We start from the raw sequence: 27387 nt of genomic DNA, 5'->3' as shown, positions 1-27387 counted from the left end.
ATCCCATGATAATGGGATGAATTGAGTTTATCCCATTAAGGCTTGAGGAGTACTCTCTGCAAGGCAAACAAGAAGAATGATGGATAACCGTGGTGCATGCAGAAATTCGGCACTGGACCTGACAGCATCCGAGTATTGAACCTGGATGTCATGTGTGGTCCAAACCATCGTTGCCTGCAACTGCATCATCCTACAGAAAAAAACACACATGCTTTATTTTGCAGAGTTTCAATTTGAGGCTGGCTGTTTATGTTTACTCGACTTTTTTGGCTTTGCCTAAATATTTGATAAGCCTTTAGTCCAAAGCTCTTTCAGAGCACCCTAGCAGGATATTGAGGTAGATGCTGTGAGCAAATGATTAGTTAGTGTTTAGACTGTGCTTAACAAGGAGCTTTATAAGGAATGAGCAGTACCAAAGCACTGTGAAGTTGGATTTTCTTTTGCCCATTTTACAAACCTTCTGTAAGTCTTGGACTTGGATTGATCATATGTAGGTCCTATTGGCATTTAGTGGTAAGGATTGTTCGATATTTGCATTTTGTTATTAAGGTTCCCGAGATTTAAAATTTATAATGTGAAGAAGAGGCAGATGTTTCTTTTACTTACATGTCCGGCGGGAATTTTTCAAAGAAAAACTATCTTGACACATAATTTACACTTGGTTCACAAATTAAGGTTGGCTTTAGAACAGAAAAAACAATAAAACTCACAAGTACCGTAATTAAAAAATCCTGTGGTGTGTTTTTCCAAAGTACTCATTCGCAAGCACCTTTTTATGAGGGTTTCTTGGTTGAAAGAAGAGAAACCAATGCAATTTGGCCATCAAAGCATTGTTTAAAATACATCAGCTTTTGTCATTTTAGATTTAATTTGTGGTATTACTAGCTTTGCCTAGACCAGTGATGGTGCTTTTTTCCCTTCTTCCATTTTCAGTAATGTGGAATAAGTGTTAGTATCCCAGTGCAGGCCCCACATTAACCTGTAACTGTACACAATATAGTGCACATATTTCTGTTTAGTGGTGGACTTCTTATTAGGTTCTGGTGTTTTGGAGGTAATTTAGTATGTGAGGAGGCAGATGTTTATGAAAACTGACAGGATTATTAAGGGTATTTGTTTCACAAAATCAAGGGAATTCCAAGAGCTAAGACATTAAAAATATATCCTCAACTTTACTACAAGTCAGAGTAACAATAATGTAAATTCCTAATAGCCAATACGTCACTATTGAATATAGTGAATCTTTCATAACCGTCCTTTAAAAAGAAACCTCCTGCAAAAAGAAAGCTTTTCTTTTATCTGCATAAATGTAGTCAGGTTTGTGTCTAAAAAGAAATGAGCACACACCACTTTAAAGATTTAAAAAAGGATTGCCAGTTTTGAAAGACAAAAATAAATCTGTGTTTATTTACATTTTTATTAAAAATGCAAATAAGTTATACTCTTCTCAGAAATCAATGAAAAAACGTTATTGACACGACAGCAATTGAACACTTCTTATAACAGCTGAGATGCTTTTCTTTCTGTTTCCACGGGCATTTTGACCATTTTTCTTTGGAGATGAGCTCCAAGTGTTTGATGTTGAAAGACCTCCTTGACATCACCCTAATCTTCAGCCTCCTTCATAAATTCACTATCTGAGTTAAGCTGGGACTCTTGCTGGCTCACTCCAAAGTAGCAATATTACTTCCAGTCAGAAAAAACATGTTGGTAAAAATAAACAACTACATTAAACTTAATTCTGCCGGCATATATACACAGCATATATACACGTTACAATGTGACAGTACCAGTCCAAACCTAAATCCATTTGGGAATCTGTGGAAAGACATTCAGATTATTATTTACAAACATCTTCATTCAGTTTCTTTGAGGTCGATCTATTTTACAAGGAAGAAAGGGTGGAAATTTTAGTCTAAATGGGTAAAGACATACTTTATTAGACCTGCAGCTGCACATGCAACCAGCAGTGGTTCTACAAAGTATTAACTCGAGGGGTGAATACAAAATCACCTGTTTGTAAAACTATTATAAAAATGTTGACTAATTGAAAAAAGTTTAATATGAACAATATTTTTGCAATATCCATGCTCATATGGAGATGACGTAGTGGTTTCAATTTTTAATTTAGATCTGCAAAAGGTAAAGATAAGCTAAGGGAAGATTATTGCACAACCGTTCCTGAAATAAAACTGGCAACAGAGAAGTTTGGCAGGGTATATGGTGTATTTTTTTTCACCCTTTCATTTAGAAACAGGCTGCTACTGCTGATTGAAAACTGGCCGTGTCAGAAGCACCCATTAAAAGACCAACAGGCCACAGAGAGTGCTGTCTGTTCATGACTCATTTCTACCTGCCATCAGCCAGAGGGGATAAGTGAGGGTTGAAGTGAGAGAGACTCCAGAGCCAACAAGGGAGGAATTGTGCAGGGACACAAGACAGCCCAGCGGGGTTGTCAAGAAAACAAGGTAGCAGTGAAACCTATTAGAGATGGGCCATTTAGAAGCTGATATTGGCTGCTGTCAGCAGGATATGGTTAACACATGGCCACCTTTATGTGTCAGCTGCTGAAAACAGGGAAGACAAAGAAGGATGGTCCACAGTCACAGTAAAGACATTCTAACCTTTTGGAAAAGTCAGGCGGATGGAAATGACATGGTTGTTTTCATTATAATTTAGCAACCTCGTGAATGGTGGCGGAGTGGGGGCGGTGGGGTGGGGAGCACTGAGACTATATTTGCCCTCAAAGGGATTCAGCCTCATAAAATAAGTTTTAGGAGTAATATCGGTGGTGTCTGGACGAAAGCCTGTGTTTTTATATTCAACAAAGTGTTCACTTGGACCCACCTTTAAAAAGGAAATGTTTCATTGCATCAACACCGCAAGGAAATTATGGGAATTCTAAAAGGTTTGCAAGTTACATTTATGTATCCTTTAGAGAACTTGGTGGAGTTAAAAAAATAAAAATAAAAAGTGTCACTGCCAAGCCAATACTAATGGGACATGTGTTTGATTAAATATGAACAAACTTTGCCACTGTTAAACAAGGAAGTCCCTAAAAATCTGTTTTTTAAGATCAGAAGAAAGTCAGACAGCTTAGAAGGAAAAAAAATAAAAATAAGAAAAGGCTAAAGCATTATGTACACTACTATTTGTGCAGGTAAGACTGAATTGTAAATTCTGTTTATTTTAAAAGCACACAATAAAACAGAATATTAAAAAAAGTTGCAAATAAGACTTAAGGTAGCCAAAATGTTTATTTCATTTCTAAATGTGAAAATGGTTCAGATAATAAATTTAGTAGGTATACAAAGACTCTACTTTTTTTTTTCATAAGTGCTGCTCCTTTGTGTCTGTCATTAGTCATCATGCATTTGGAGCACATTGGTAACCAAAACAAACTACCAAAGAAAATGTTAACATGTTTGACAATTAATTTTAAGTAACTTTTTACGGTTCAAAATAAGAAAAAAGAACATTTGGATGCAAAACGTGTAAAAATATAATGTAATGTAAATTGTAAAATAATCTCTTATTTTTCACTACAGCAACTTTTGCACAGCTATATATACACTGTAGGAACCAGATGTTTACAGTCACTGCTTTGATAAATGCCAAAATAATGAACAAAGACAATTTTATAATTTTCTTTCAAATTTCAAACTTTCATTATACAAATTTACTGCACCTTGTAATATATATTTTATAGTATATTTGACTGGATGTATTTGTTAAAGTGGAAAACATTTATTTGACAAACTTAAAACAATGGTATTTAAGTTTTAATCTCCCAAAATAAATGTTTTGGTTATGATACTTTAACTCCACTGGATCAAGTCCCGCCTTCAAAAGGGTATTTTTGTGAAATAAGCAGTAACAGTAAAAACATCATTTATTCAAAGGTTTTGTTTCTCTCCTTTTCAATGATGCTCGGGTTGCCTCTGATTGGTCAATCCTTTTGTTCACAGCTGCATCACATTTCCGCTTCCTTTTCTCCGGCGCAAAGATGGCGGAATACGACCTCACCACTAAAATAGCCCACTTCTTAGACCGTCATCTCGTTTTTCCTCTGCTGGAGTTCCTGTCCGTCAAAGAGGTATGAAACACTTGAACACTAAAACATTTATTTCTTCTCTGTCGTAGTTTCAACTAATGAAAATAGGTGATTTAGACAGTCATAGAAGTCGAAGCACGCCACATTTTCTTCCCGCGTGTCAAATATCTCCAATCTAGGCGGAAGAGGGGGTAACCGCTTTCAAAGTAAAAGCATGGTTCAGCATTTTCAAACATAGTGGGGAAACTGTTCAAGATAAAACAATACCGAGAGTTGTTTAAATTGTTAAATTTACTCTAAGGATTAAAGTATATTTTAGACCGCAACAATACTCTCCAATACAACCGATGAGAAACGCAAAGATATCACCCGATTTATGTGTGAAGGAAATTCAACGGAAGCTACGGAAGCTTTCACAGCGGTAACGTTAACTTTAAACTAGCATTAGCAATGTTAAGCTTGTTAAAATTCCTCTTTGTCTACTCCGAACTGTAACTTTGTATAAATATATTGTGTAGATTATACATGAGTGTCATAATACAAATAGGGGCTGTGGCTGCACCAGTGGGATATTCTGACTAACGAAGCTCTAATTAAATAGCTCCGACGCTATGCCAACTCTCAGAAGCTGAGACAGTGGCTCACGGATTACTTTCTCCTCACTGCTGGGAAATGTTGACCGTTTTCGACGTTAGATTTGTTGTTGCCCGCAGACTCTCGCGTGGTTTGCTTTGACTAACCTTTTAGTTTAGATTCTTAAAGAAAAACATTAGCTACAGTCGTGGATGATCAGTTTATTTTACGGCAGACATTTTACTTACACCAGTAATGAATACACAGAGATGTTAACGAGGCGAGCCTGCCAATCCTGTATCGCTTTGTGCTGGTTGTCAGGTTTGATGTTTGCAAAACAAGCTCTCATGTACATGAATGCAGCCCATGTTAACAGAACTAGGTTTTCCTTCCATATTAAAGGAAAAATGTTTGTCCTAACTTTCAAATTGTGTTTTATGATTAACCCTCATTATTGTCTTAAATCTAATTATGTATGATCAAAGCAGGCATAACATAATGTAATTTATTAGTTCATAAACCTTTTCATTTATTTTGGTTTTGATTGTCATTTGTCCCAGATGACTGTTGGGAAATACAACAGATTAGAACCCTTGGTTCAACCATAAAAGCTATTTCTGTCCTTCTAATGGTAGTTATGGAGTCCTAAAACCTCGTGTCCTTAAGCCCGAGCATATCGGTTCAGGTATGCTCGGGCAAGAGGAGGCTTTAGTGTTCTCAAAACAATTCCCCAAATGGGGTTTGTGCAAATACTTATAATTTTCTAGCAACTTAATCACACGCAATGACATTTAAAGGTCCCTCAGACATGGCTGACTCTGTGAACAAAACGGTACAAAAAGCACCCTTTTTTTGCAGCGCCCCCTCAAGTCCAATATCATTTCTATCAAACCGTAACACGTCTTTCTAGCACCTTTTCTGGTGATGTAATTTGCGTGCATAGTTCATGCACGCTGGGTTCATTTAATTTGAAGGAGGCCCTGGCTGCACAAATGTCCAGCAGCTAGCTTGCGCGCTGCTTTGTTAGCTTCCAGTAATGTGTTATTTCTGGATAATCGGTCATTTATTACGGCACAGCACAGGGGAATTACTGGTGTTGTGCGACATTTAGCGGAAAATGGAATTTACTTCAGACAGCTGTGTCAATTAGAATGATAAAAGTGAGCTTCGGAAGAGAGGGGGCTACTTCAAGAGTAAATTACGGTGTTCCTATTTCCAGGTGATTTACGTTGCATGTCTGCTGTTTCAACGATTTTGACTTATTTTACATTTGTAATTACCCTCGTGTAAGACATATGTTGTATAAGACATCTTTAAACAACAGTCATCCCACTTCTGCTCCAGAACAAAGAGGCTGCATGTTTGTGTGGGTCTGATTCAAGGCTTATTTGTTTTGAGTTTGATTCAGAAACAGAGTCGCTATCAACTTTATTGGCCAATAAACAAGGAATTTAGTTTATAATGGATTATTGTTTGTTTTTTTCAATAAAATCCCTCCAGATAGAGACAAAATAATACAGTTTAATAGACTTATTTTCATGATATTGACCTTATGCTGTGCAAAATGAGACATTTTGATGATACACAGGATAAATGTCATAACCAACAGCTATGTATACAGAAGGACTCCTACAATGGAAATCATTGTAGGAGTCCTTTTATTTGAGTCGATTTCCTTTTGAGGTGAAAACACATTCAGCACAGTTTTGGCACATTGGGCTAAATTGTGCCGAAATGCCATGCAATTGTAATGTTCCACTGGTGAAAAAATTTGGTAAGGCTCAAAAAATTTGATTATATTTTTTTACTTTGTTTTCTCACAAATAAATGAGACATAGTAACATCTGCAACAGGTTCCACTGGAAAAATTATATATATTTTATGTCTTACCTTTTATACAAAAGTTTGTATTTCGATTTAATAACTGTGGAGAAGGGATGGGTACCGAATTTGGTACTTTTATAGCTACCGATCAAATTCTGTCTGTAGTACCGAGTACCAATTCACATAAAATCAAACGGTACCATGTTTCTGTGCCTAAACGCATCAATGTGACACTGAGGGAGTGGAAGAGTGGGTGATTTTCCATGCTGTACACGAACACAGCATTGCACGCACAAGAGCATAATAATGTCAGTAGCCGCTGGTACCGTCAAAACGGCATGGCTGATGGAAAGCGCTCAAAGGTATGCCTCTGCTTTTCAAAATGTGATGTATATTACGCTCAGTGCCGCCTTTGTGACGCGAAGTTGAAGGCCAGCGATGGAAATACTTCTAATCTCAGGAAGCACCCCTTAAGCACAAGATTTTTCTCGTCAGCCTCAGATCTACGGCTACAACTCCTGCATTCGGCATGGTCAGCACGCCTGCATCCGTTAGCGACTCGTCGTCTGCACCCAGCAGCATGGGAGAATTTATGTTTGAAACAACTGAGATGTTACAATACAAACAGCTGGGTGTGGTTTCAATATATTCATTTCATTTAAAATTCGGTATTTTATTATTAAACGAATTAACATTTATTACTAAATAAACACACACAAAAGCACCGAAAACTGGTTCTGTTAAGTACCAGTATCGATTCTTAGGTACCAGGTATCGGTACCATATTGGTGGAAATTGGTCCAAAACCCCTTAGGGCTGAACAGATTAAAGAAGAAATACAAAATTATTTAAAATTGGTATGAAAATAGTTTTTTACTGGATTTAATTATGTTCCACATTGGCAAAATCAGAGTTACAGAAGTTCATATTATCTGTACTGCTGCAGTATTGCTGAAGACATAGGAAGGTAAATTGGGGGAAAAAAAATCACTTTTAGAAATGCATAGTTTGAAATAAATGTAGACCTAGCAAGTCATGATAATTAGTCAATTCTCACTTTGGGTTATTTGTACAAATTAGATTCTTTAAAAACATCTCCTGTAAATTTGTGTTATTTTGCTGCATTTACAGATCTACAATGAGGAGGAACTTCTTCGTGGGAAACTGGATCTCCTCAGTGACACCAACATGGTGGACTTTGCCATGGATGTTTACAGAAACCTCTATTCTGACAAGGAAATTCCCCATAGTACGTGTCGATATTCTTTGTACAAACGCTGCTTATCCCTTTTTTTCTCCATGGCTAACACTCACAAAATCAATCAATACAGTTAATATTGCCTGATAGACGTCATAAAAGGCTCCTGCTACTCGTCACTCACTCCATACGGCATTGATTTAGCAGTAAACTTTAATTTTACAGCCTTTTCAGTACTGGGGTCCAGACTGCACATGCTGCTTTATAATGTTGCTGTAACTAACATCTTCATCATCCTCTCGTCAGCTCTCAAGGAGAAGAGGACAGAGGTGGTGGCCCAGCTGAAGCAGCTGCAAGGAGAGACGGAGCCGATTGTGAAGATGTTCGAGGACCCAGAGACAACAAGGCAGATGCAGTCCACCAGGTGAAGCCTCTTGATTTTCAGAATATTCAACTTCGGTGACATTCGGTTTGCACTGAATGATTTTACCCAAAACAAAACAGTCAGACACTGCTTGATATCCATCAAGTTGTCTTCAGTGTGAGAGTGCTAAATCCTGTCACACTGAACAACCCGGTCAAGGGTTCTTTAAGTCCGGGTTTGGATTTTCACTGAGCAAAATCTTAAGACAATAGTGGAGTCAACTTTGTTGCAGTGGTTTTATGCTTATTTACTCTATAATTTGGTACCTAAGGGTATTTAAAACTATTTAAAATAATTTTCTCTTCCAAAGACATTTTTAATGGCTTTTATAACAGATTTGGAGTTTGTGACCATAAACAGGGGTTTGTTTTATTCATCAAATGTTCACTCTGTGTTTACATAAAAGGGTAAATTATTTATTTTCTTTCAATGATAAATGATCTCTGTCACATACTTGGGATTCCAACACAATATGAATCTCATGCTTGGTTTTCTAATGATCCGTCTCTCCGGCCTACAGAAAACTCGGCTCTTTATTTTGCCATAATGGTCCGAATTATGTGTGATGAGGTTGCGAATATGTCAAGACTCTGACCTGCTGAATGGTCTGTTGGGGTTATTGAATACATACAGTATAGTGGCACAGATTCACAATATCTTTTCATTAATTCTACCTTTTAATAACTGATGAGGTTGTTTATTTGGACAAATTGCTATCAGTTTAGACTTGGTATGATTGTGAACTTGTTTTCAGTCTACCCAATGACAAACCTGAGAACAAAGATCCTGGTGTAACAGTTTATACAAATAAAGTAAAAACAAAAAAGTGTAACATGATCTAACTGCTTTTTGTTGAAACAGGACAAGCAGCTGTCATTCCTTCTGCTGCAGAATAATTTAAGATACTGATTGTTACAGTTGTAATGATGCATGTAACATTTGAACTAAACATGCAAAGTTTAGTGGTAGTTTTCCTATTTTTAGTGTGTAAAATATTTTTGCACACTTTTTGCCATTTTCCTTTCTAAAAGCGTAACAAACTGTTATTATTAGTTGGGCTCTCTGCTCAATTAGAACCTGCAGTCAGCTGCTTAACACACATGTTGTTTTCAGATTTCAGCTGTAGTTTGCCTCAGTAAGGGTGAAAGGTGGTGCTTCCTTGGACTCTGGAAATATTTCCAAAGAGCTGAATAATAATAATAATTATTATTATTTTATTTAAAAAAAAAAAAAAATTTTATTAAAGAAGAAAACTGGTAGTTGCCTGTGATTAGCTGACCGATTGGGTCTGTGCAGTAACGGGTGGGGGAGGGGCAATGATAATTTGCTCTATACAGCCAGAGAAAACTGTGGTCACTCTGGCTCTCATTTCAGAGAAATTAAACCTTAGAAACTCCATGATGGAAGATTTCAAGGGTTTTGAAATCCACATATTAAAATGCTTTCTGTCACCGCCCCATGCTTAATCACCATTAGGATCATCAAAGAAGAGCTTATTAGTTGCTTTGTTGTCTTTTCCCTGTCCAAAGGTGTGATGGTTCTGTATTCTCAGTATTGATACCCCAGTAAATCCAAAGCAGAGTTTATGGTTTTGGTGGATCATTCAGGGGGTTGTGCAGAGAGATACATGTGCAGCAATTGCTGTCTCTAATCAGTCTTAGGAATCTTTGTTCTGCAACACACAGCAGGTTGCCATTCCACACATTGGGTAAAGCAGCAAGGAGCTCATAGCAACCGCCCATCTTAAACCTCTAAGTGTTCTTGCTGCTTCAACCTGGCTTGCAGCAGTGAGGAATGCCTCGGCCTCGGTGAAATTCATTTAACACACCACACATACGTGCCAGTGAATGCACAATCGCACATTCCCTTTTATAAAGTGGAATTTACCCTAGAAAGACACATGGTTTGAATGTGGTGTACACATAAATAGATTTTTGGTTGAAGGCGAAGTAGTAAAATGCATTTGGGATACAACAATTTCGAGGAGCCAGTGCATTCCTTGATTCTGACAAACCCAGAGAGACACAGAGGCTGTACTGAGAAATCAGCCTTCACTTTATTCACCATGCAAACATTTCCAGCCAAACTAAATCTAATAAACAGCTCATCACACACATTTGAACACTTTCCTCTTGTTTTTAACCACAAGTTGAAGAGTATACCTGGATGAGGTTCTAAACAGCGGGATGTCAGCCAAATGACAACTCATTTTAAATGGCCTCTAACTACAGGAACTGTCTTTCTTTATTTTCCAGAGATGGACGAATGCTCTTTGACTATCTGGAAGAAAAGCACAACGTAAGTTGCCCTGAATTGCTGACATCTTACTTCTTCACTGTGTTTCCCATGGCTCCTGGGTGAACCCGTGGTCCTTTCAGGGGCAAAGCGGGAGGGACAGGCCGAGCATAGAAAAGCAGAATTACTTCCCAAAACCCTTAACTCATTTTCGGGGTTTGTATGGCTTGCACAAATTCTGCGGACATTTACATTCTGTGGTGAATTGTTAAGAATAAACGGAATAGCTCGGAACCCATGGATAGAGCCGCAAGAATGCCGGAGGTTCTATATTTACCATGATGTTGGGCCGCTTACCCTCCCCTTCATTGGTCCCGTCCCACGCCAGTATCCTGCTGACCTGCATGCTATCCTCAGTGTACCTCCACCCAGTTCAGGCATTGGGCCTCTTAACCTGTTGTTGCAAAGGCTTTATTTAGGGCTTTCTGACATCAGTGGGTACCGCTGACATTCGGCACATCAACAAACACCAGCAAATAAAAGAATACCAGTATGCTGGAAATGACTACCCTGTATGTATTCATGAATTTTCAATATTTTTTACATGACCACTCGTTGGCAGATTTGGAGCAAAGTTTAAATTTCCCTTGTGAGTTAAAGAAAAGACTGGTTAGTACATGCAGTGCAAAAGTATTTACACCCTGTGAACTGTATCACATTCTGTCATGTGACAGCCTCTCATGTTATAGACCTACACAAGTAAAACATAATTGTAAAGCTGAAGAAAAAGTTTTTGTAAAAAGTAATAAAAAATTTTTTACAAAAAAAATCTGAGAAACGGGGTATGCATTCATATTCCGCCCAATTTGAAGTCACCTAATTAATCAGTCTGTCTCTGTTTAATTTAATCAGAGTAGAAATCCAGGTTTCCTGGAAGACTTCAAAATGTTTGTTAGCGAACACCATGACGAGCACATCAGACAGGATGACAATAAAAAGTGGAGAAGCTTCAAGTATGGTTGGGTTATAAAACAATACCCCACACTTTAAACATCTCACTGACCGCTGGTTAATCCACCATACAAAGTTGGGAAAATTCTGGTTCCGTGCAAAGCTTCCAAGATATGGTCGACCACCTAAACTGACTAGCTGGTCAAGTAGATTATTAGCCAGGGTAACGTCTGGTCAGGCGAGGTTAAGACCACACTATCCCTACAGTGAAACATGGTGGAGGTAGCACCATACTATTGGGATTATTTGCTTCAGCAGGGACAGGGAAGCTGACAACAGCTGATAGCCGGATGGATGAGGCTGAAGAAAAACTCCCACAGGCTTCAAAGGACTTGAGACTCTGACAGCTCTAAACATATAGCTAGAGACGCAGTGCTTTTAAATTAAAGCGGTTTCATGTGTTAGAATGGCCCAGTCAAAGTCCAGGCCTATGTCCTACTGAGAAACTGTGGAAAGACTTGAAAAGGGTGTTGACAGACAATTCATGCCACACTTTTAACATTTTTATTTTCAGAGAACTCTAAAACAATAAATTATCCTTCAACTTGACAACTAACTACTATGTGTGGGCCTGTCACTGTAAAATACACAGTGGTGCTGTGCCAACTAATCTGTTGAATCATTGTACAAAATGCAGTTCCGGAAATATAATTTAAAAACTCTTAAGGCTCCCACAGAGTCGTGCATGATTGACGTCTTCACAAAGCCTAATTTTCATGTGTACTCAGTGTCAGACAATAAAGTATTGAGCTGTCTCTGCGGTAGCTGCCCTGGTAAAGAAGAAACGACACTAGGGGTCCAACCAGCTCATCAAGCTTGCTACTATCCATTCGGAAGTATTCAAAGTTTTTCTCTTTCTTCCTCAGTGCGTTATATTCCCCTTCTTCGTCCCTGGTCTGGTTTATTGGCTGTATATACCAGCTTCTTTTCTTTTGCTTTTCCAAAGCTACAGGGCAGCTAGCTCGTCCTCCTCGTCCGATGACAGTGTGTTAAATGTAGGACTTTGATACTCTCGACTATGAAGCCTCAAACGTCCAAAGACGTTGTCGGCAGAGGCTGTGCAGCTCACAGTACACGCTCAGTCCACCCGACTCTGTGGGAGCCTTTAATCAGTAGCTCAGAGATTTTTTTTTTCTGAGAACAGCTCAACACTTTCACTGTTTACCAGTAGCTTCAATATGATGACTGCATGTAATTACTGAGCAAGCACAATGTTTAAGTTGAAAATGGGCTTAAATATTGTTTTACTTGGTCGGGCGACAGTTGATGTGCTCCCTGATATTAAAACTGTTTTATTTCCTTTGAAGTTTCGTCAGGAGTATTTGGACACGCTGTACCGATATGCCAAGTTCCAGTATGAGTGTGGGAACTACTCTGGTGCTGCCGAGTACCTCTACTTCTTCCGTGTCTTGGTAAGCCTTCAGTTTTTATCACACCTCACATTGTGACAGGGTCACAATGGAGTCAGCTTCACTGTTTTATATTTCCACCTCCCAGTTTGTTAAACAGGACAGGGTGTCGTCTGAAATACAAGCATCCGATTCACTGGAACATATTTTCAATAACTTCACCGAACTTTCTAGAGGCAAAGTGGTGTTACTCCATTCTCTTCAATTGAAAAACAATGCAAAATTTAAGTATAAAATTAAGATATAAAAAAAAAATATTTGCTGAATAAAACTGTTATAATTTTAGAAACTTGCTATAAACTACTAATGTTCAGGCTCATTTAAAAACTACAACCTGTGAAACATCCAACTCCAAAATGATCAAAACCGAAGCTCCACAACTTTTCTACTGACCACATCAAGCAAAATCAAGCAGTGTTATAAAGCTTTGTTCCACCTGTTTTACATGGTGGTGGTAGTACAATGCTCTGGTAGGTACTGGTCAGTGTTAAAACAAAGGAGATCCTCTGCTAATTTTAAGGTTCAACATCTAATTGATCTGGTCTCCATCAGGGTCTAAAATAACAACCCCAAGTGTACAAAACCACACATCACCAGCTCCAGTGGTGCCGGCAAACACTTTCATATTTTATCGCTGAACTTTAACCCTTTATGACCGACACGAGCGCCGGCGCCTCCATTTGCATATCTATTTTTAAACGCCTGTAGAATTGCGACCAAATAAGCTAGAACAATACTTTTTTTTGCAAATGAAACCGGAAAGTTCAACTTAAATATTCTACTCACCACGTGTCCCAGAGCACAGTTTTTATTTCCCAGAAACTGATGCAGAAATCCAGTAATAAATCGCCAAAAACAAACATTAAAATCCAGACCGCAGTGTACTTCCTACATCGGAATATGCGTGATGACATTGGTGGATGAACTATCAAATGGTTTTCTTTCACACCAATGCCCGCAACAACCGGAAGTGATGTCATTTCCTGAGTGTTTTTTCCCAGGAGTGGCCTTTTTTTCCCCCCAGAAGTTGTAGTTTTTTCACGGTAAACTTCGCTCGCACTTTTGCTTTCATTTTCGTAGTTTTTTGCACTTTTTATTGTTTGAAGATGGTCTTATGAATATACATGTGTGCTCATAGGTATCTGGCACACTTAGGGATTTAATTACACTTCTGTAAATAGTTTATTTTGATATACATATTATCTTTTCTCAAACTGTTCACAATGTACATTTTATGTTCATTTTTGTCTCTGTTCATAAAAATTATTGTATTTCAAAAATGAAGTTATGGAAACACTCCAAATAAATTTCCTGTGGTTTGAAAGGGTTTTGTGCAACTTTTTTATATTGCAATTTTTGAGGGATACAGCTATGATATTTCTGTATTTAGGGAAATATGTGGCAAAAAAAAACCGATTTTAATTTTTCTGGTGGTTAATTGCACTTTTTTAGCAATTTACTTAGTTAATATGGAGTTATTATGAACAAAATATTAAAATATAGGATGTAAGGGTTGTATTGATGTATAACAAATTGAAATGCTCCAGAAAATGGCTCTACAGCATGTATAAATGTAATAAATATGCTCTGGTGAACTTGTTCTATGGTAGGTCATAAAGGGTTAAATGACAATGCCGATTATAAAGGCAGGCTTCAATATTTAAAAAGATAGACGATGTGTGGCCTATCGGGCAGTAGCATTGTTTTTAAAAGATTTTTTTTTTAAAGATTTTTTTTGGCACTAGAGAGTGGGACGGCCGCTTCGTGGACAATAGCCACTATATGTGGTCGCGTGCTAACCCCTACACCACCAGCCCTTGTTTTTAAAAGGTGAGACTGCAACCTGTGAACTTGATTATTTTTATACTAGTACTGACATTTGTCCTCCTAAACAGCACTGCAATCAATGTATTGAACGTCTTTACTTGTAATCCATAATGTCCCACAATGCTTATGGTGATTGTGTGTTCAGTTAAGGGCATGTTCGTAAAATTATAGTGGTCATTATTAATGTTTTATTTGAAATTCCTTCAGTTTGTATCTAAAAAGATGCTTTCTTAGATACTGGGTTGTTGGCTAGAAACTTTGTCATGATGATTATCGAAATCATTCAATACAGGAAAAAATATTTGGGTAAGTAGTTTGTGTCCATATCGTCCAGCTATTAATTTAAACAAGTTGAAGATTAATGGTGAAGTCTTTGGAAAAAAGTTCAGCCCAAAACTCTATAGATGCAAACAAAATATGTGAAGATCCTAGAATTTATAAAGGTGTACTTTCTTTTTAATATGACAGTAGCGCTGTTTAAAAAGAAAAATGGGCCAGCACATGTTTATTCTGCTTAACCTCAAACCATGAACTAGTTAGCTGAAAACATTATATATTTTAAGCATAGAAGTCATTTATAGTCTAATAACGCCATTATTTTAATTTTGTAAAATAAGTCAGAACTAAACTGTCACCTTATTTCTGATGGATCTTTCCAAGCTCTGTCAGATGTAAATTAATAAATGTAAAAAACTGAACTTATTGCCTATTTAATTCCTTGCACATCTTCTGTATTAAGCGCATGCTGTTGTAGTACTTAAGTGGGATCTTTTATTGGGCCAAATGATCAGTGGCAGGCTGCATAATCTGTCTGTAGTCTTCTCACGGGGTGGGGCCCCACCAGACAGCTTATTGATTTTAGGAGTGTGGCCAGAGAGTCCCCAGTCACGCCTTCCAAGCTCCTCTGCTTAGTTATGCAAGACACTTTTAACTTGGCAGCAAGATCTACAGGCGGTTTGCACGAGGTTTCAGGGGTGAATGCCTGTGATCAGGAAAAAGCATTAAAATGTACATTAATATAGTCAAAGTTGAGTAAAACAGATTAGTCAATGCACTGCTTTCTTTAATAACTCTTGGATTATAGGTTTTTATCATATAGTGACATTTATACGAGTTTCTTGTTTTGTCTAAAAGCATACTTTTTATCAGTTGTCACCAGAGATGTTGAGAGCAGCATTATTTTTATCTACCAATGTGGTTAATCTAATTCATTCATTAACTCAATACCCTGTATGTGCCTGAACATCTGTAGCTTTAAAGTACAGGAAAATAACACCCTACATTTCATATTTGCGTAATATGCTGCAGAGTTTTTGACATGTTTTTCCAAATGCAGACAGCTTCATCACTTGTTTGTAAAGGTATGTCTGACTCGACACACACAGCCTCAGAACTCATGTTCTGCTCCTGCTGATGATGATTTGATGTGGAGCAGTTTGTGCTAGGCTAATGTTTGCCTGATTGCTCGGTTTTTATATGACTCATTGATTGTTCAGCCTGACATGTCTTTCTGTACTTTTCTAGTTAATTGGGTCCAGAAGATGCTTGCAGAAAAAATGTTTCTCCCGCTTCATAGACCTAGCATTTAGCTTTAAACATAGATTAATTTCATGGTTAATGATAGACGGTGGTTGATAAAAATCCTCTGTGTAAAACACTGTAAGGGTCTCTGATAGCTATCATTTAAATTGTAATAATTGGGATATCATAGAGTCTGACATGAAGGTTTGGATGATAGCCTCAGCTTAATGTAGTCTCACATGAACCTACTGTAGATTTCAGTGGCTTTGGTTTTTATTCACACCAAATTTGCTTCTAATGTCTTTATGGATTGCTTTCTCCATAAAGAGGTATTTATTCATTTCAAGCAGAGCAGGAGTTCAAATGTGACTCTTGCGATGTCGCGTCAAGTGTTAGCAAGCTAAACTCAGCTAAAGGTCCTTGAATTACTAGTGCAACCAGCCTGCATAACTGGTGGTTTCCAAATGTCATTCATTTGTCCGCTGCATTTGGTTTGACTTTGGTTCAGCATTTAGCTCTGTGGGAAGGAGAGCGCTCAGGCCAAACCCAGTCCTGAAGGAATGGGCAACCATAAGATCAACAATTTTCTTTCTTCATAAGAGTGGAGAAACAAACTTTGACCATTGTTCTAATTAAGATTTACTTTAGTTTTACCGTACCTCTGATCATTTTGATGACAGTTACTCTGATCTCTGAAGCCTCCCTTCTTGAAAACATAGCTCTGGTTTTAAGCAATTATAAATCCTGTTCCCCTAAGAACAGTGGATCTGTTTATTTATGTATTTATTCTACTTCATCCATGGTGGCAAGTCATTTGTGCAAGAGGAAAAAAAAACCTTTAAAGTGTCCCTTGCAAAGGTTTTGTCTGACTGTTTGTGACTCTCCAGCTCGCTCAAAATCAACCAAACTTGCTCTAATTGAATTCAGTTGTTCAAAGTCTACTGCAGATTTAAAAAAAAATCTCTCGTTAGACCCCCTGGTGTAAAGTTCAAGCCAGATCAGTCTCTGTAACTAGATCTTTGTTGCCTAAACTTGACATTGCAGTAGGCTTTTCAGGTGAAGGGAAAAGGTAGAAATGGATTTCATTAGTCTGTGTTTGACTCTCCCTTTCCCTTCTGTTCAGTGTTTTTGTGGACCTCCCATCCTCACAAGCCCCTTGTCTGTGTCTCCCGCCCTCGTATGGGAAAGGTGAGGCTCCATGAAGTCATTTAACGTGGGAAACCCAGTCAATTAAACGAAGGAAGCCAGGCTTGCAAAATCCACGGCTCAGGTCTTGTTACAGTGTGGCCTAGCCCGAAAAGAGCAACTTATTCATATCATCACTTAATGCAGGGATTGAATGTTAAGAATAAAGATTGGGTATCCTGACTGAACCCCAGCACAGTAAATTTATTGTTGCTGGTCAGTCAAGGAAAATGTGCCCATTTCACAAACCAGTGGAAACTTAAGGGAACTGCTGGAAAAACCCAGGTAGTGAAACTTTTCTAGCGTGGCCACTTGTAAAAGCTGGACTGTGTGTGTGTGGTGTAGAAAGCTGCCATAATGACCTGGAGGTCAGCCAAATGTAGCAGGCAGGGACTTCCAGGAGAAAAAAAAAATAGAAAACAAAATAAAACACTTCTACAGATGAAACCCTGACCTTTACACAAGATGTGTAGCCAGGGTTGAAATACTGGCCTTTGTTGTTGCGGTCCACTTAAACAAAAAAACAACTCTCATTATACACCTAAGTTGTGCTCTGTACTTCAATTGAGACTGCTACTACCCCATAATGTACAACCTGATCTGATATATTGGAATTATTCCAGCAGTTTAAGCAGCTACATCTTAAAGCTAGTGTTTATCAGTGTTTTCTCTTTTCATGTTGGACGTGTCTCATAGTCCAGTCCAGCGGCTGTCTACTGATGTACGGGGGAGTGTGGTCAGCTCCTATGTTCCTCTGGACGCTCAGCAGACATCCATTCTGACTTCCTGTCTGACTCATGTCATCAGTCTGGGGTTTAATGTTACCATGAACTAATATGAGTCTGACTTTCCCATGAGCCTTGGGTGTAGCCCAATGGCCACTGCGGTTCAGAGGATCGTTCAATCTGTGTTTCATTACCTGGTTCTCCTCTTGTTTGTTTTTAGGCTTAACGGCACATGTTTAAGAGTAATTTTCCTCTCAAGGATGTCCTGTCCGAATCGGTTCATATTTCAGTCCAATTAACTCAAGATAGCAAGATTATCTAGACTGAGTAACGATGATGCTGAAAAGTTTATATTCTTATTGTCTGAGCTAAGCTGCAGTCCGTTAAAATAACCAGTAACAAAACGGGAATCTTTTAAAATATTTTTTGAAAATTAAATACAAGTAGCAATTTTACATTAAAACTTATTTAAACTAGGGGTGTCACTCCATTTATGGCATTTTAATCGCATAGCAATATGTGCCCCATAATGCAAGATTTCTAATCTAACTGAATTTTAGTGGACAACAGATTCAAATAACAGACTCAAACATGAATAGCATAGGCTTCTGCTCCTTTAAAGTCTGGAAGAATGCATTTAATTGCATTTCATTTTGAAACGGTAGCAAAAGAAATAGTCAATATCCCTGGCCAAAACGGAAGAGACCTAAGTACTTAAAGTGCCATTTTAAGTACTTCAAGTACTTTTTCAGAGCAGTATTGACTTAAATATATAAATTGAGTACAGTCCAGAGCCATCCATTTTACTAGTGAATCTGTGAGTTTTTCCGATGTTGACTTACTAATTTTGGTCCTGAAGCCGGTCATTTGATCCAGTTTGGGCTGTCAACAGCTCCTGTTCGTCCTGGACCACAGCTCGGGTGGTTTCTGTGCTCATTGCAGCATGCTTTGCATTAAGTTGCTATCGCAGGATTAACATTCTTCTCTATGCAAACTTTTTAGCTTTTTTTTTGCACAATTCGCACAAAACCACACCTCTCTCAAGACTTCTGTTAGGTAGTTTCTTTAATTAAATGAGCGTTTCATCCATTCTAGCAACGTTCTATCGCCTGATTCCTCCAGTTCGATAGCCGCCAGCCGAGCTCTGATGCATGCATCAGTGTAATTGGTACAAGGGCATTGAAAAAGTTTTCTGCTGGTGGCAATTAGCTTACTATGAAGCAGACATGAGGGATGGGCTGCTATGAGATTCTCCTAGTATCATCACCTTGAGTGTTAACGACATAAAAAACCGGAACGTGTGTAAAATCAGCTGGTTGCTTTTATATAAAACAAAGAAATAAATATCACTTTTGTGTTCAAATAAAACAGCAAACTGAAATATTGGCTACAACTAAGTAAACATCCGGCTGATTTTCAGCTAAACGTGCTTACTACCTAGAATATTCAAACCTTTTGCTGTTCTACTCATACAAAATAAAATAATGGCGAGTTTAACAAGCTCATATTAGCTGATTACTCTGGCCTGCTTTTCTGGTAGAGCTTGTAGCTCGTCAACAGTAGCTTGAAAATGGGGTAATGTATCCATGATGGGTGGTACTCCTTTAGTTTCCATGCCACCACTATCCATGTTTTACATGACCAGAAAAAAATCAAAAACACTTTAATTTGTGTTTTGTTGAATGTAAGGGAAAAGTGCATTAATCCACTTCAGCCAGATGACTGGCAGTGTACATCAGTAATTACTAGTTATGACCATTTACCAGTTATTTTCTTGATTTATAATTTGATATTTAGCAGCCTGTCATGATCCTTTTTGTCTTTACTGCTGATTTCTGCTTCATTGCTGTGATTCATCAGATTTTTAACAAGTGTAAAATGTCAAACACCCCAAAGGTGCCGTCTACAGACAGGAATGCCCTGAACTCGCTGTGGGGCAAGCTGGCCTCTGAGATCCTGATGCAGAACTGGGAGGCAGCCATGGAGGACCTGACCCGCCTGAGAGAGACTGTTGATAACAACGTAAATGCCCTACTTCTCAGAATTTGATACCGCATTTAGATTCTCTTACATAGACTCCCATATTGACATTTCACTTGTAGAACAGCTCTGCTGTAGCAATTTATTTCTCACCACACGCACTCATCCGAGTACTTAAGAACTTGGATCCTCGTATGGAGGCGTTGTTGGTATTTAATTGCCATTTAGAGGGCTAGCACAGATGATTTTTTTCTTCTACTGAAGAGTTTTAAATGAATCTATTTGTGTTCAGTTGCTTTTTCTGTAGCTTTTTATTTTTTTTGACTGGTTTCCTATCTCGTGTTGTCCAGTCCGTGAGCTCCCCTCTCCAGTCTCTCCAGCAGCGGACATGGCTCATTCACTGGTCCCTCTTCGTCTTCTTCAACCACCCGAAGGGCAGAGACAATATCATTGACCTTTTCCTGTACCAACCACAGTAAGTACAATGTCTTTTCAAAGTAAATGTATTTTTCTGTTGGAAAATGTTTAATTTAAACCCCAACAATAGAAAACTGTTGAGAGATACTAAGTCTAGATACATTTCCATTATGTAATGGAAACTTAAATGTGATTGGCCCTTTAAGTAACTCTGAAAGTGGATGTGGTTGCTAAGAATCACCTCTGGTGCTTTTACAAAAAGCTGTCATGCGGTACTTCTGCAGTAACGTTCAAACACGTTAAGGCGTTGTGTCTCTGGCCGTCTGTGGCAGTTTTTGAATGTAGTTGCACGTGGTTTGGATTTTTAAAACTGCAGCGCATTAAAATAATAGCTCCTCTGTTTTTTGGCTTGATGTTGGTTTAGAGTAAACTATTTGCTTTAATAACACTTCTGGGTGCTGTGCTTCCCCGTGAACCCTGCTGGTATTTGTAAAGGGGTTTGAGAAGCATGGGTTTTTTGTGTGGTCTATTTGCTCTCCAAGTCGAGAAGCTGGCCATGTGTATTGCAGATCGGAAACTTTATACAGCGCGTTAAAATTTGCACACCCCCTATTTTGATGCACACCCCTTCCCCCCACACCCACAGACACACACACACCCCTTCCCCCCACACCCACCACACCCCCTCGTTCTGATTGTAGGCTTAAATAATTGTATAGATGATTGGGATCCACAGACAGTATGACCGAAGACCACAACACAGCACACTCAAATGTCTGGTTCCCTGAATTTTGCTCAGTTTTTAATTTTATTGTGGGTGATTAAGGAGGCCTGCCCAATAATTACTTATGAAAAGCTCACCCAACCATCTGTTTGGACAAACTGTGGTAGTTTTGTGTGCTTTGCATTTTTACAGTGTAGAAACCCCATGTTTTCCCCGCTGAGGCTTGGCTTGGCTCTTGTTTCCCATCCCTTGACCAGTACTTCCTTTGGCTGCAGTCGGTGACCAGTGGCTGGTTTCAGCTTCACATTTGACCTCCCTTACCCCTGCAGTCAGCAGATGTTTGTCCAAAGCCTTGATTTTGTGCTATTGACAGATGTTGTAGGCTACTGGAGAAATGATCCATTGACTCCTGTCAATCAAAATGCTTTTTTTTTTTTTTTTTTTCAGGAATGGTTGTGATATAGATCATTTCCCTATCTGTACATCTGTGGTTACCTTTAAGCTTCAGCTGCATTTGACCAAAACACTGCTGCTGTTTAAGTACTGTAATCATACATTGAGCTTCTTTTAAGGCCAATAAAATAAATTATTTAGCACAGTTAAACTGGAAGTTAATTCAAGCCTTTTCCCAGTCTGGATAAGTGTGAGGAAAAATGTTTCTATTTCCAAAAGTTATTTCCTATCATAATGTCTTGAAGTTGTAAGAATTTGTCCCTTGATGTGTCTGCCATCTACACTTCCCATTTGTCTGCCCATCCATCATCTGTCCATTTGTTTCTTCATCCACTCATCTGTCTCTTCATCGATCCAACATCAACGTATAATTCTGTTTCATCCATTCATCCGGTTTTTCCTCCAGTTTGACGTTTTCTCTTTAGTTTTTCTGGCACTATCAGCCTTATTAACAGTACTCAGGTATTTGGAGGACAGGAAACAGGCACAGAGAGAAGGAGGAAGACATGCTGCAAAGGTCCCTAAGTTGGGATTTGAACCCCAGACTGCTATGTTGAGGACAGCCTCTGTATATGAAGTGTCCTCTCCAGTCATGCCCCCACTTCACCCCTCGTTTGACCTTCTTTCAGTCTGTGATTTTTACAGATTATGAATCCAAACAGTTGTGGAAACATCTTTGATCTATACTTTAACAACTGCCTGAAAAGTCTGGAAAAGACTGGAGTTTAGCCATGAAAAATGTGTAGGATGTCTCATTTGGAAAAAAGTTTGTTATTGGGGGGGCCCCTCGAGAGTGAGTAGGTGTAAGTTAATGAAGACCACAGCGTTGTGGTCTTTCACAGGAGTTGGCTACAAAGAGGAGGACCAATGAAAGGTTTCACAGAGGAACCCACTGCTGGTCTTAGACTCAAATCACAGCTGCCACAGGTCCCATGTCCCTTTCATTGATTCACCTAATTAAACTGTTGTCGGTACTGTTTTTCTGAGCACCATGTGTTTGTCTAGCTGTTGCTATGGGAGACCTGAAGGGACCCACTCAGCTTCCTCTTTTCTAAATTGATGTGGTCACTGAGGTTAAGTTCAAAGTTAGTCTGCTGGAGACCAGCTTTGGTGATACAGGTGATGTGAATTTATGGCCATTTGGACCAGGAGAGCTGAGGTGATGTCTTTTCTACAGGACCCTGACTCCAGAGCTGGTGTGGGATTAAAATCAGCTTGTAACAACATTGTGTACCTTGTGTTTCAGCCCTTAGCAAGTTGACCTGTGGTTGGAGCACCAGTCCCTGATGGATTGAGTTTCAGCTACTGGGCACGTCTGTGCTCACTGATCTATATCTTCTTGCCAGGGTCCCCCCCCCCCCCAGACTCTAATGAAAGAGCCAGCTTAAAACTGGAGCCCATGTGCAGAAATGAAGGTCCTGTTGGGACATTTCTCTGTTTAGCTGCAAAGGCTTTTTCTTTAGTCAAAATGCCAAAGGCCTGAGAGGCAGCCAGAATGTTATATTATGTGTCTCTGTAAAGATCATGTCTGTGCTTACATTGCTTTAATAAGTGATTACTTTTACCCTCCCTGATTCCAGATACCTCAATGCGATCCAGACCATGTGCCCCCACATCTTGCGTTACCTAACCACGGCGGTCATTACAAACAAAGATGTCCGTAAGCGCCGGCAGGTTCTGAAGGATTTGGTGAAAGTCATACAGCAGGTAAAACTTTTCTTACACCAAAGTTTTTATTTTTTATAAAAGTGGGTTTTAAAGGAAGTGGCCGAGGCTTTCTGTTTGAGGACGTCTGAGCCCAGTGCTCTGCTGTAGGCTCAGTTTTCAGTTTTAGCCATTCTTTGATTTTCTTCTAAAAACTTTGGAATGCCTTTTGTTTGGTGTTAGCTGAATAAAGCGGCCCTGCCTCAATTAAGATATGTTCAGAACAAGATATCGCTCACCTTCTTCATCTTCTGGTATTATCGTGCCCAACATGTCGCCATACAGTGCCCTGCAAAAGTTGAAGTTTTAAATTAATAGAGCACCACAAACTAGCATGTAATTGTGAAGTGAAAGGTAAAGGACAAATTGGTTTGAAATTTTGTTTTGTAAGTCAAAATTTCCAAAGTGTGTCGTGCATTTATATTCAGCCTCCTTCACTCTAAATAAAATCCAAGAAACCAATTCCCATTAAAAGCCATCGAGTTAGTAAATCCTGTCTATCAATTCCAGCTGTTCTGTGAAGACCACAGAGGTTTTTAGAGAACATTAGAGACCAAATGGCATCAGAAAGACCAATGAACAGAGCAGATAGATCAAGGACAAAGTTGTGGAGAGGTTTAGATTATAAAACAATACCCCAAGCTTTGACTATCCCACTAAACATAGTTCAAAATCCATCATCTGAAAATGAAAATACTGATATGGTTACAATCCTACTATGACAGTGCCATCTACCTAAACTTACAGCCCTGGAAAAGAAGATGAATCAGACAAGTAGCCAAAAGTCCCTTAGTAACTCTGGAGGAGCTGCAGTGAGGCACACCTTATGTGGGACAATCTGTTGTCAGTCTGCTGTCTGACAGTTATTATTGGTGTGTGACACAATTATGGCCTTTATGGAGGACCTGAAGAAAGCATATGTTGAAAGGAACCTGTAAGTTTGCCAGAAGCCATGTTAGAGACGGCAAACATGTGGAAGATGGTTGTCTGCTCCGACATTTCGACCTAAATGCCATGTGTTGAGGAAAAAACTAAAACATTCCCACAATGAAACATGGTGGTGGCAGCATCATGTCTGGGGATGCTTTTTTAGCAGGGACAGGGAAGCTGGTCAGTCTTCTCTCATACAGAGAGAAAATGATAAGGTTTAAAGGGAATTTAGATTTTAAATCAAGTTTTTAGAATCTGGGGCAAGATTTGAAAATTGATATTCACGTATGAGCCCCATTAAATTATTCAAAAACTGACTCAACTTTCTGACAAAAGCAAAGAAAACCATCAATGATTCCTTATCTTTTTCAGGAGTCCTACACCTACAAAGATCCAATAACTGAGTTTGTGGAATGCCTCTACGTGAACTTTGACTTTGACAGTGCCCAGAAAAAACTGAGAGAATGCGAATCTGTAAGTAACCACCTCAGCAATGTAATCGGTATTGTTCATTTAATCTGTTTATCCTAAATCATAAGAAGCACTTGGTCTCTCTATGCTGTGCCGCTTTGTAACAGTATCGAGGTTCTCAGACATCTGATTTGTTGGTCACCCCGGGAACCTTCTCTCATGTGACCTGTCTGACCCTCCGCCTGCATTTTGCGCAGGGTCATTGCTGAACAGTAAGTGTCTGTCCGCTGTATCTGATTGTCTTATAGAGAAGTCTCTTTGGATGCTGCATGACTCAGGCTTCAGTCAGATTTTACTATGGCCTGTAATTGACCCATCAGGCTGGTTGTTAACAGTAAAAGCTTTATAAGCAAAAGTCTCCGCAGAGGCGGGCAGACACTTGTTTTAGGAGAGAGATCTGTCATTGTGCCGCTATTTAGGGAGTTTTAGTCCTGCTTCGTTATAGCTAAATGTGACTACAGTACTTGAAAATAGAGAGAGCGGTACACAGCAAAGGGTTTGTATGTTGACTACCAAAATAAACACTCATAGAATAGTGTAATAGAAATCATTTTACAGCTGAAACAAACATGTCATGGTTTTATTCATTACTTTATTTAAATAAACCTGTGTCTAAAATTTCTATTGTCAAGTGTTGTTGGTTCTGCTTTTTTTTGTTTTTGTTTGTTTTAATAAGGTGAGTCATGTCCTCAAGACTATTACTCAAAGATTTAGGACAGTTGGTGTTATATTAGAAGCAGACCCAGAAGTATTGTTGTTCCTATGTTTGAAAGGTCTTAGCGGTTCCACCCACAACATGTTGCAAATTTCTTGCCTCCATATCTTTGTGTATTATCGCCTCACTCGCATCTTTTTATTTATAATGCAATGATAATATGAAACATATGCGAATGTGATCTAACTGCTTTTATTTAAAACGTCCATCTATGCGTCAGGGGAGCTGGTGCTCATCTTCAGTGGTCATTGGGTGACAGGTCTGGTACATCCTGGCCAGGCCGCTAGTCCGTTACAGGGCTTCTTTTAAAAACAGGAAAATAATGAATGTAAATAATTAAGATTTTATCATGCTAGTTAAATTAACATCTGTACCATTTTTTTTTTGAGACATGGAATAAGGTTGAAACATTGAATATAAAGACCTGCTAAATTTAACTGTAGATTTTTCAGTCAACATATTTATTGTTCCAGCTGACTATCAGTGGACAGCAGCAGCAGCAAGTGGGGGAGGGGCACCGATGCGTCTTCTGTGCTCCATACAGATGAAGAAAACTTTGATTTTTGGACTGTTCTATAGCTGATATGAAGATATGTCAAGCTATCAATAAGATAAGAACAGCATTGGCTTTCAGCTAAAACACACATTCTCTTTTAATCACTTGCTGGACACAGTGTTAAGTGATGGAAATTCCCAAATAACGTCCGGTTTTGAACGCCAGGTCATCCCACGTCTTCTTAACATCAGCCGTTTTCCTAAACTATGTCCAACTGCAACCAAACCCACTATTGACTGTGTCCAGTTCAGAAGCAGGTCTGACAGCGTGGGTGGTGGGAAAAATGGTTAAAAGGATCTTTACCTTTTACCATTTTATCAAAGTTGTCTTGTTTGAACCCAGCAAAGCAGCTGGCCTACCTCCAGAGATATCCATGCAAGCTTCTTAAAAATAACCAGGTTACTTCAAAGGAAATTGGATGTTTTACAGACATTGGTTCTTGGGGTAAATGGATACTCCACTCACATGAGGTTTCCTTACAGTGCAGCCATTGAGAGCAAATACAGAGAGCATCTCTGCATTTGTAGGTTCCTCTAACAGCCAGATGTTGATATTGTTTTTCAGTTGTCCTGTTTTAAGTTTACTGAATGCTATAAAAGTGCTTTTAAATGGGGAAATTAGCCTGTGTTAAATGATCCTGTTTAGTCCTTGCAGGTTCTCCTTTAGATCCTTCCCCACTCTACCCGCATCTCGAATCACTGTCAGATGTGAGATGCCTTCATGTCTAAGCATGAAAAGTATAGCACTATGTATAGTGGGGCCCACAGATTGTGCACAAAAGGGCTCTTCAAGCCATTTTAGAATTTGTTTAAGCTTTGTGGTCTAAATCCCAGATGACGATAATTAGGGTACTTAACTGTTCAAAGTTTATCAACCGTAGATAAGCATTGATGTAGCTGAAGAATGCGTTGTCTGATAGCACCATGCAGTTTGGATTTATTCAACCAAAACTCTGGGCAGATAATGGCTTTTTAGGCTTAAAGAAAAAAACAGTCAGTAATTCCTAAATAACTTTTAAAGTTGGACCTCTGTGCTGCAAAATGGCTCTCAGTGGAGAGTTGGAATGCACAAGCACTGAGAAATGTGAACATTTCACACACTGGTACCTCTGGGGCCATAACCGGGTCATGAACAGTTACAGTAGAATGAAGCACATGAATTAGTCTCATGCAAAAAAAAAGTCAACAAGTTCAATTAGGACTGTACTGCTCATCTGATCTAAGCCCTGGTACTGTTCACAGTACCTTCAGGTAGCACTGCAGGTCGTAGATGATGGTTGCTGTCTGACTGGTGAGCTTTAGAAAATTGCCATGCTGGGCTAATGTCCAACAAATGCTTTTCTCTGGACGGATTGCAAACTCTTGCTAACAAGCTCTTTATCTCCGATGTCATACCATTATGAGTTAATATCACAAAACATATTTAGTGCCTCATTTTTCCCTGCGTGATCA

At 38.9% G+C, this 27387-nt stretch overlaps 1 protein-coding gene across 1 annotated transcript in view; it reads left to right on the top strand.

The window, feature by feature from the left end:
• Nucleotides 1-3949: 3949 nt before the first annotated feature.
• eif3ea (eukaryotic translation initiation factor 3, subunit E, a) overlaps nucleotides 3950-27387 on the top strand; it is a 34014-nt gene continuing 10576 nt past the window's right edge. The window contains exons 1-9 of the mRNA XM_047362007.1: nucleotides 3950-4096; nucleotides 7583-7700; nucleotides 7956-8073; nucleotides 10329-10371; nucleotides 12627-12731; nucleotides 19883-20008; nucleotides 20317-20441; nucleotides 23141-23267; nucleotides 24567-24668. Of these exons, the coding sequence (XP_047217963.1) occupies nucleotides 4007-4096; nucleotides 7583-7700; nucleotides 7956-8073; nucleotides 10329-10371; nucleotides 12627-12731; nucleotides 19883-20008; nucleotides 20317-20441; nucleotides 23141-23267; nucleotides 24567-24668 (954 nt within the window). The 5' untranslated portion in view covers nucleotides 3950-4006. The remainder of the gene's footprint in view (nucleotides 4097-7582; nucleotides 7701-7955; nucleotides 8074-10328; nucleotides 10372-12626; nucleotides 12732-19882; nucleotides 20009-20316; nucleotides 20442-23140; nucleotides 23268-24566; nucleotides 24669-27387) is intronic.

This window comes from Girardinichthys multiradiatus, chromosome 3 (assembly GCF_021462225.1).
Source record: "Girardinichthys multiradiatus isolate DD_20200921_A chromosome 3, DD_fGirMul_XY1, whole genome shotgun sequence".
NCBI lineage: Eukaryota > Metazoa > Chordata > Actinopteri > Cyprinodontiformes > Goodeidae > Girardinichthys > Girardinichthys multiradiatus.
The sequence above is the reverse complement of the archived record's forward strand: the minus strand, read 5'-3'. Positions and strand labels throughout refer to the sequence as shown.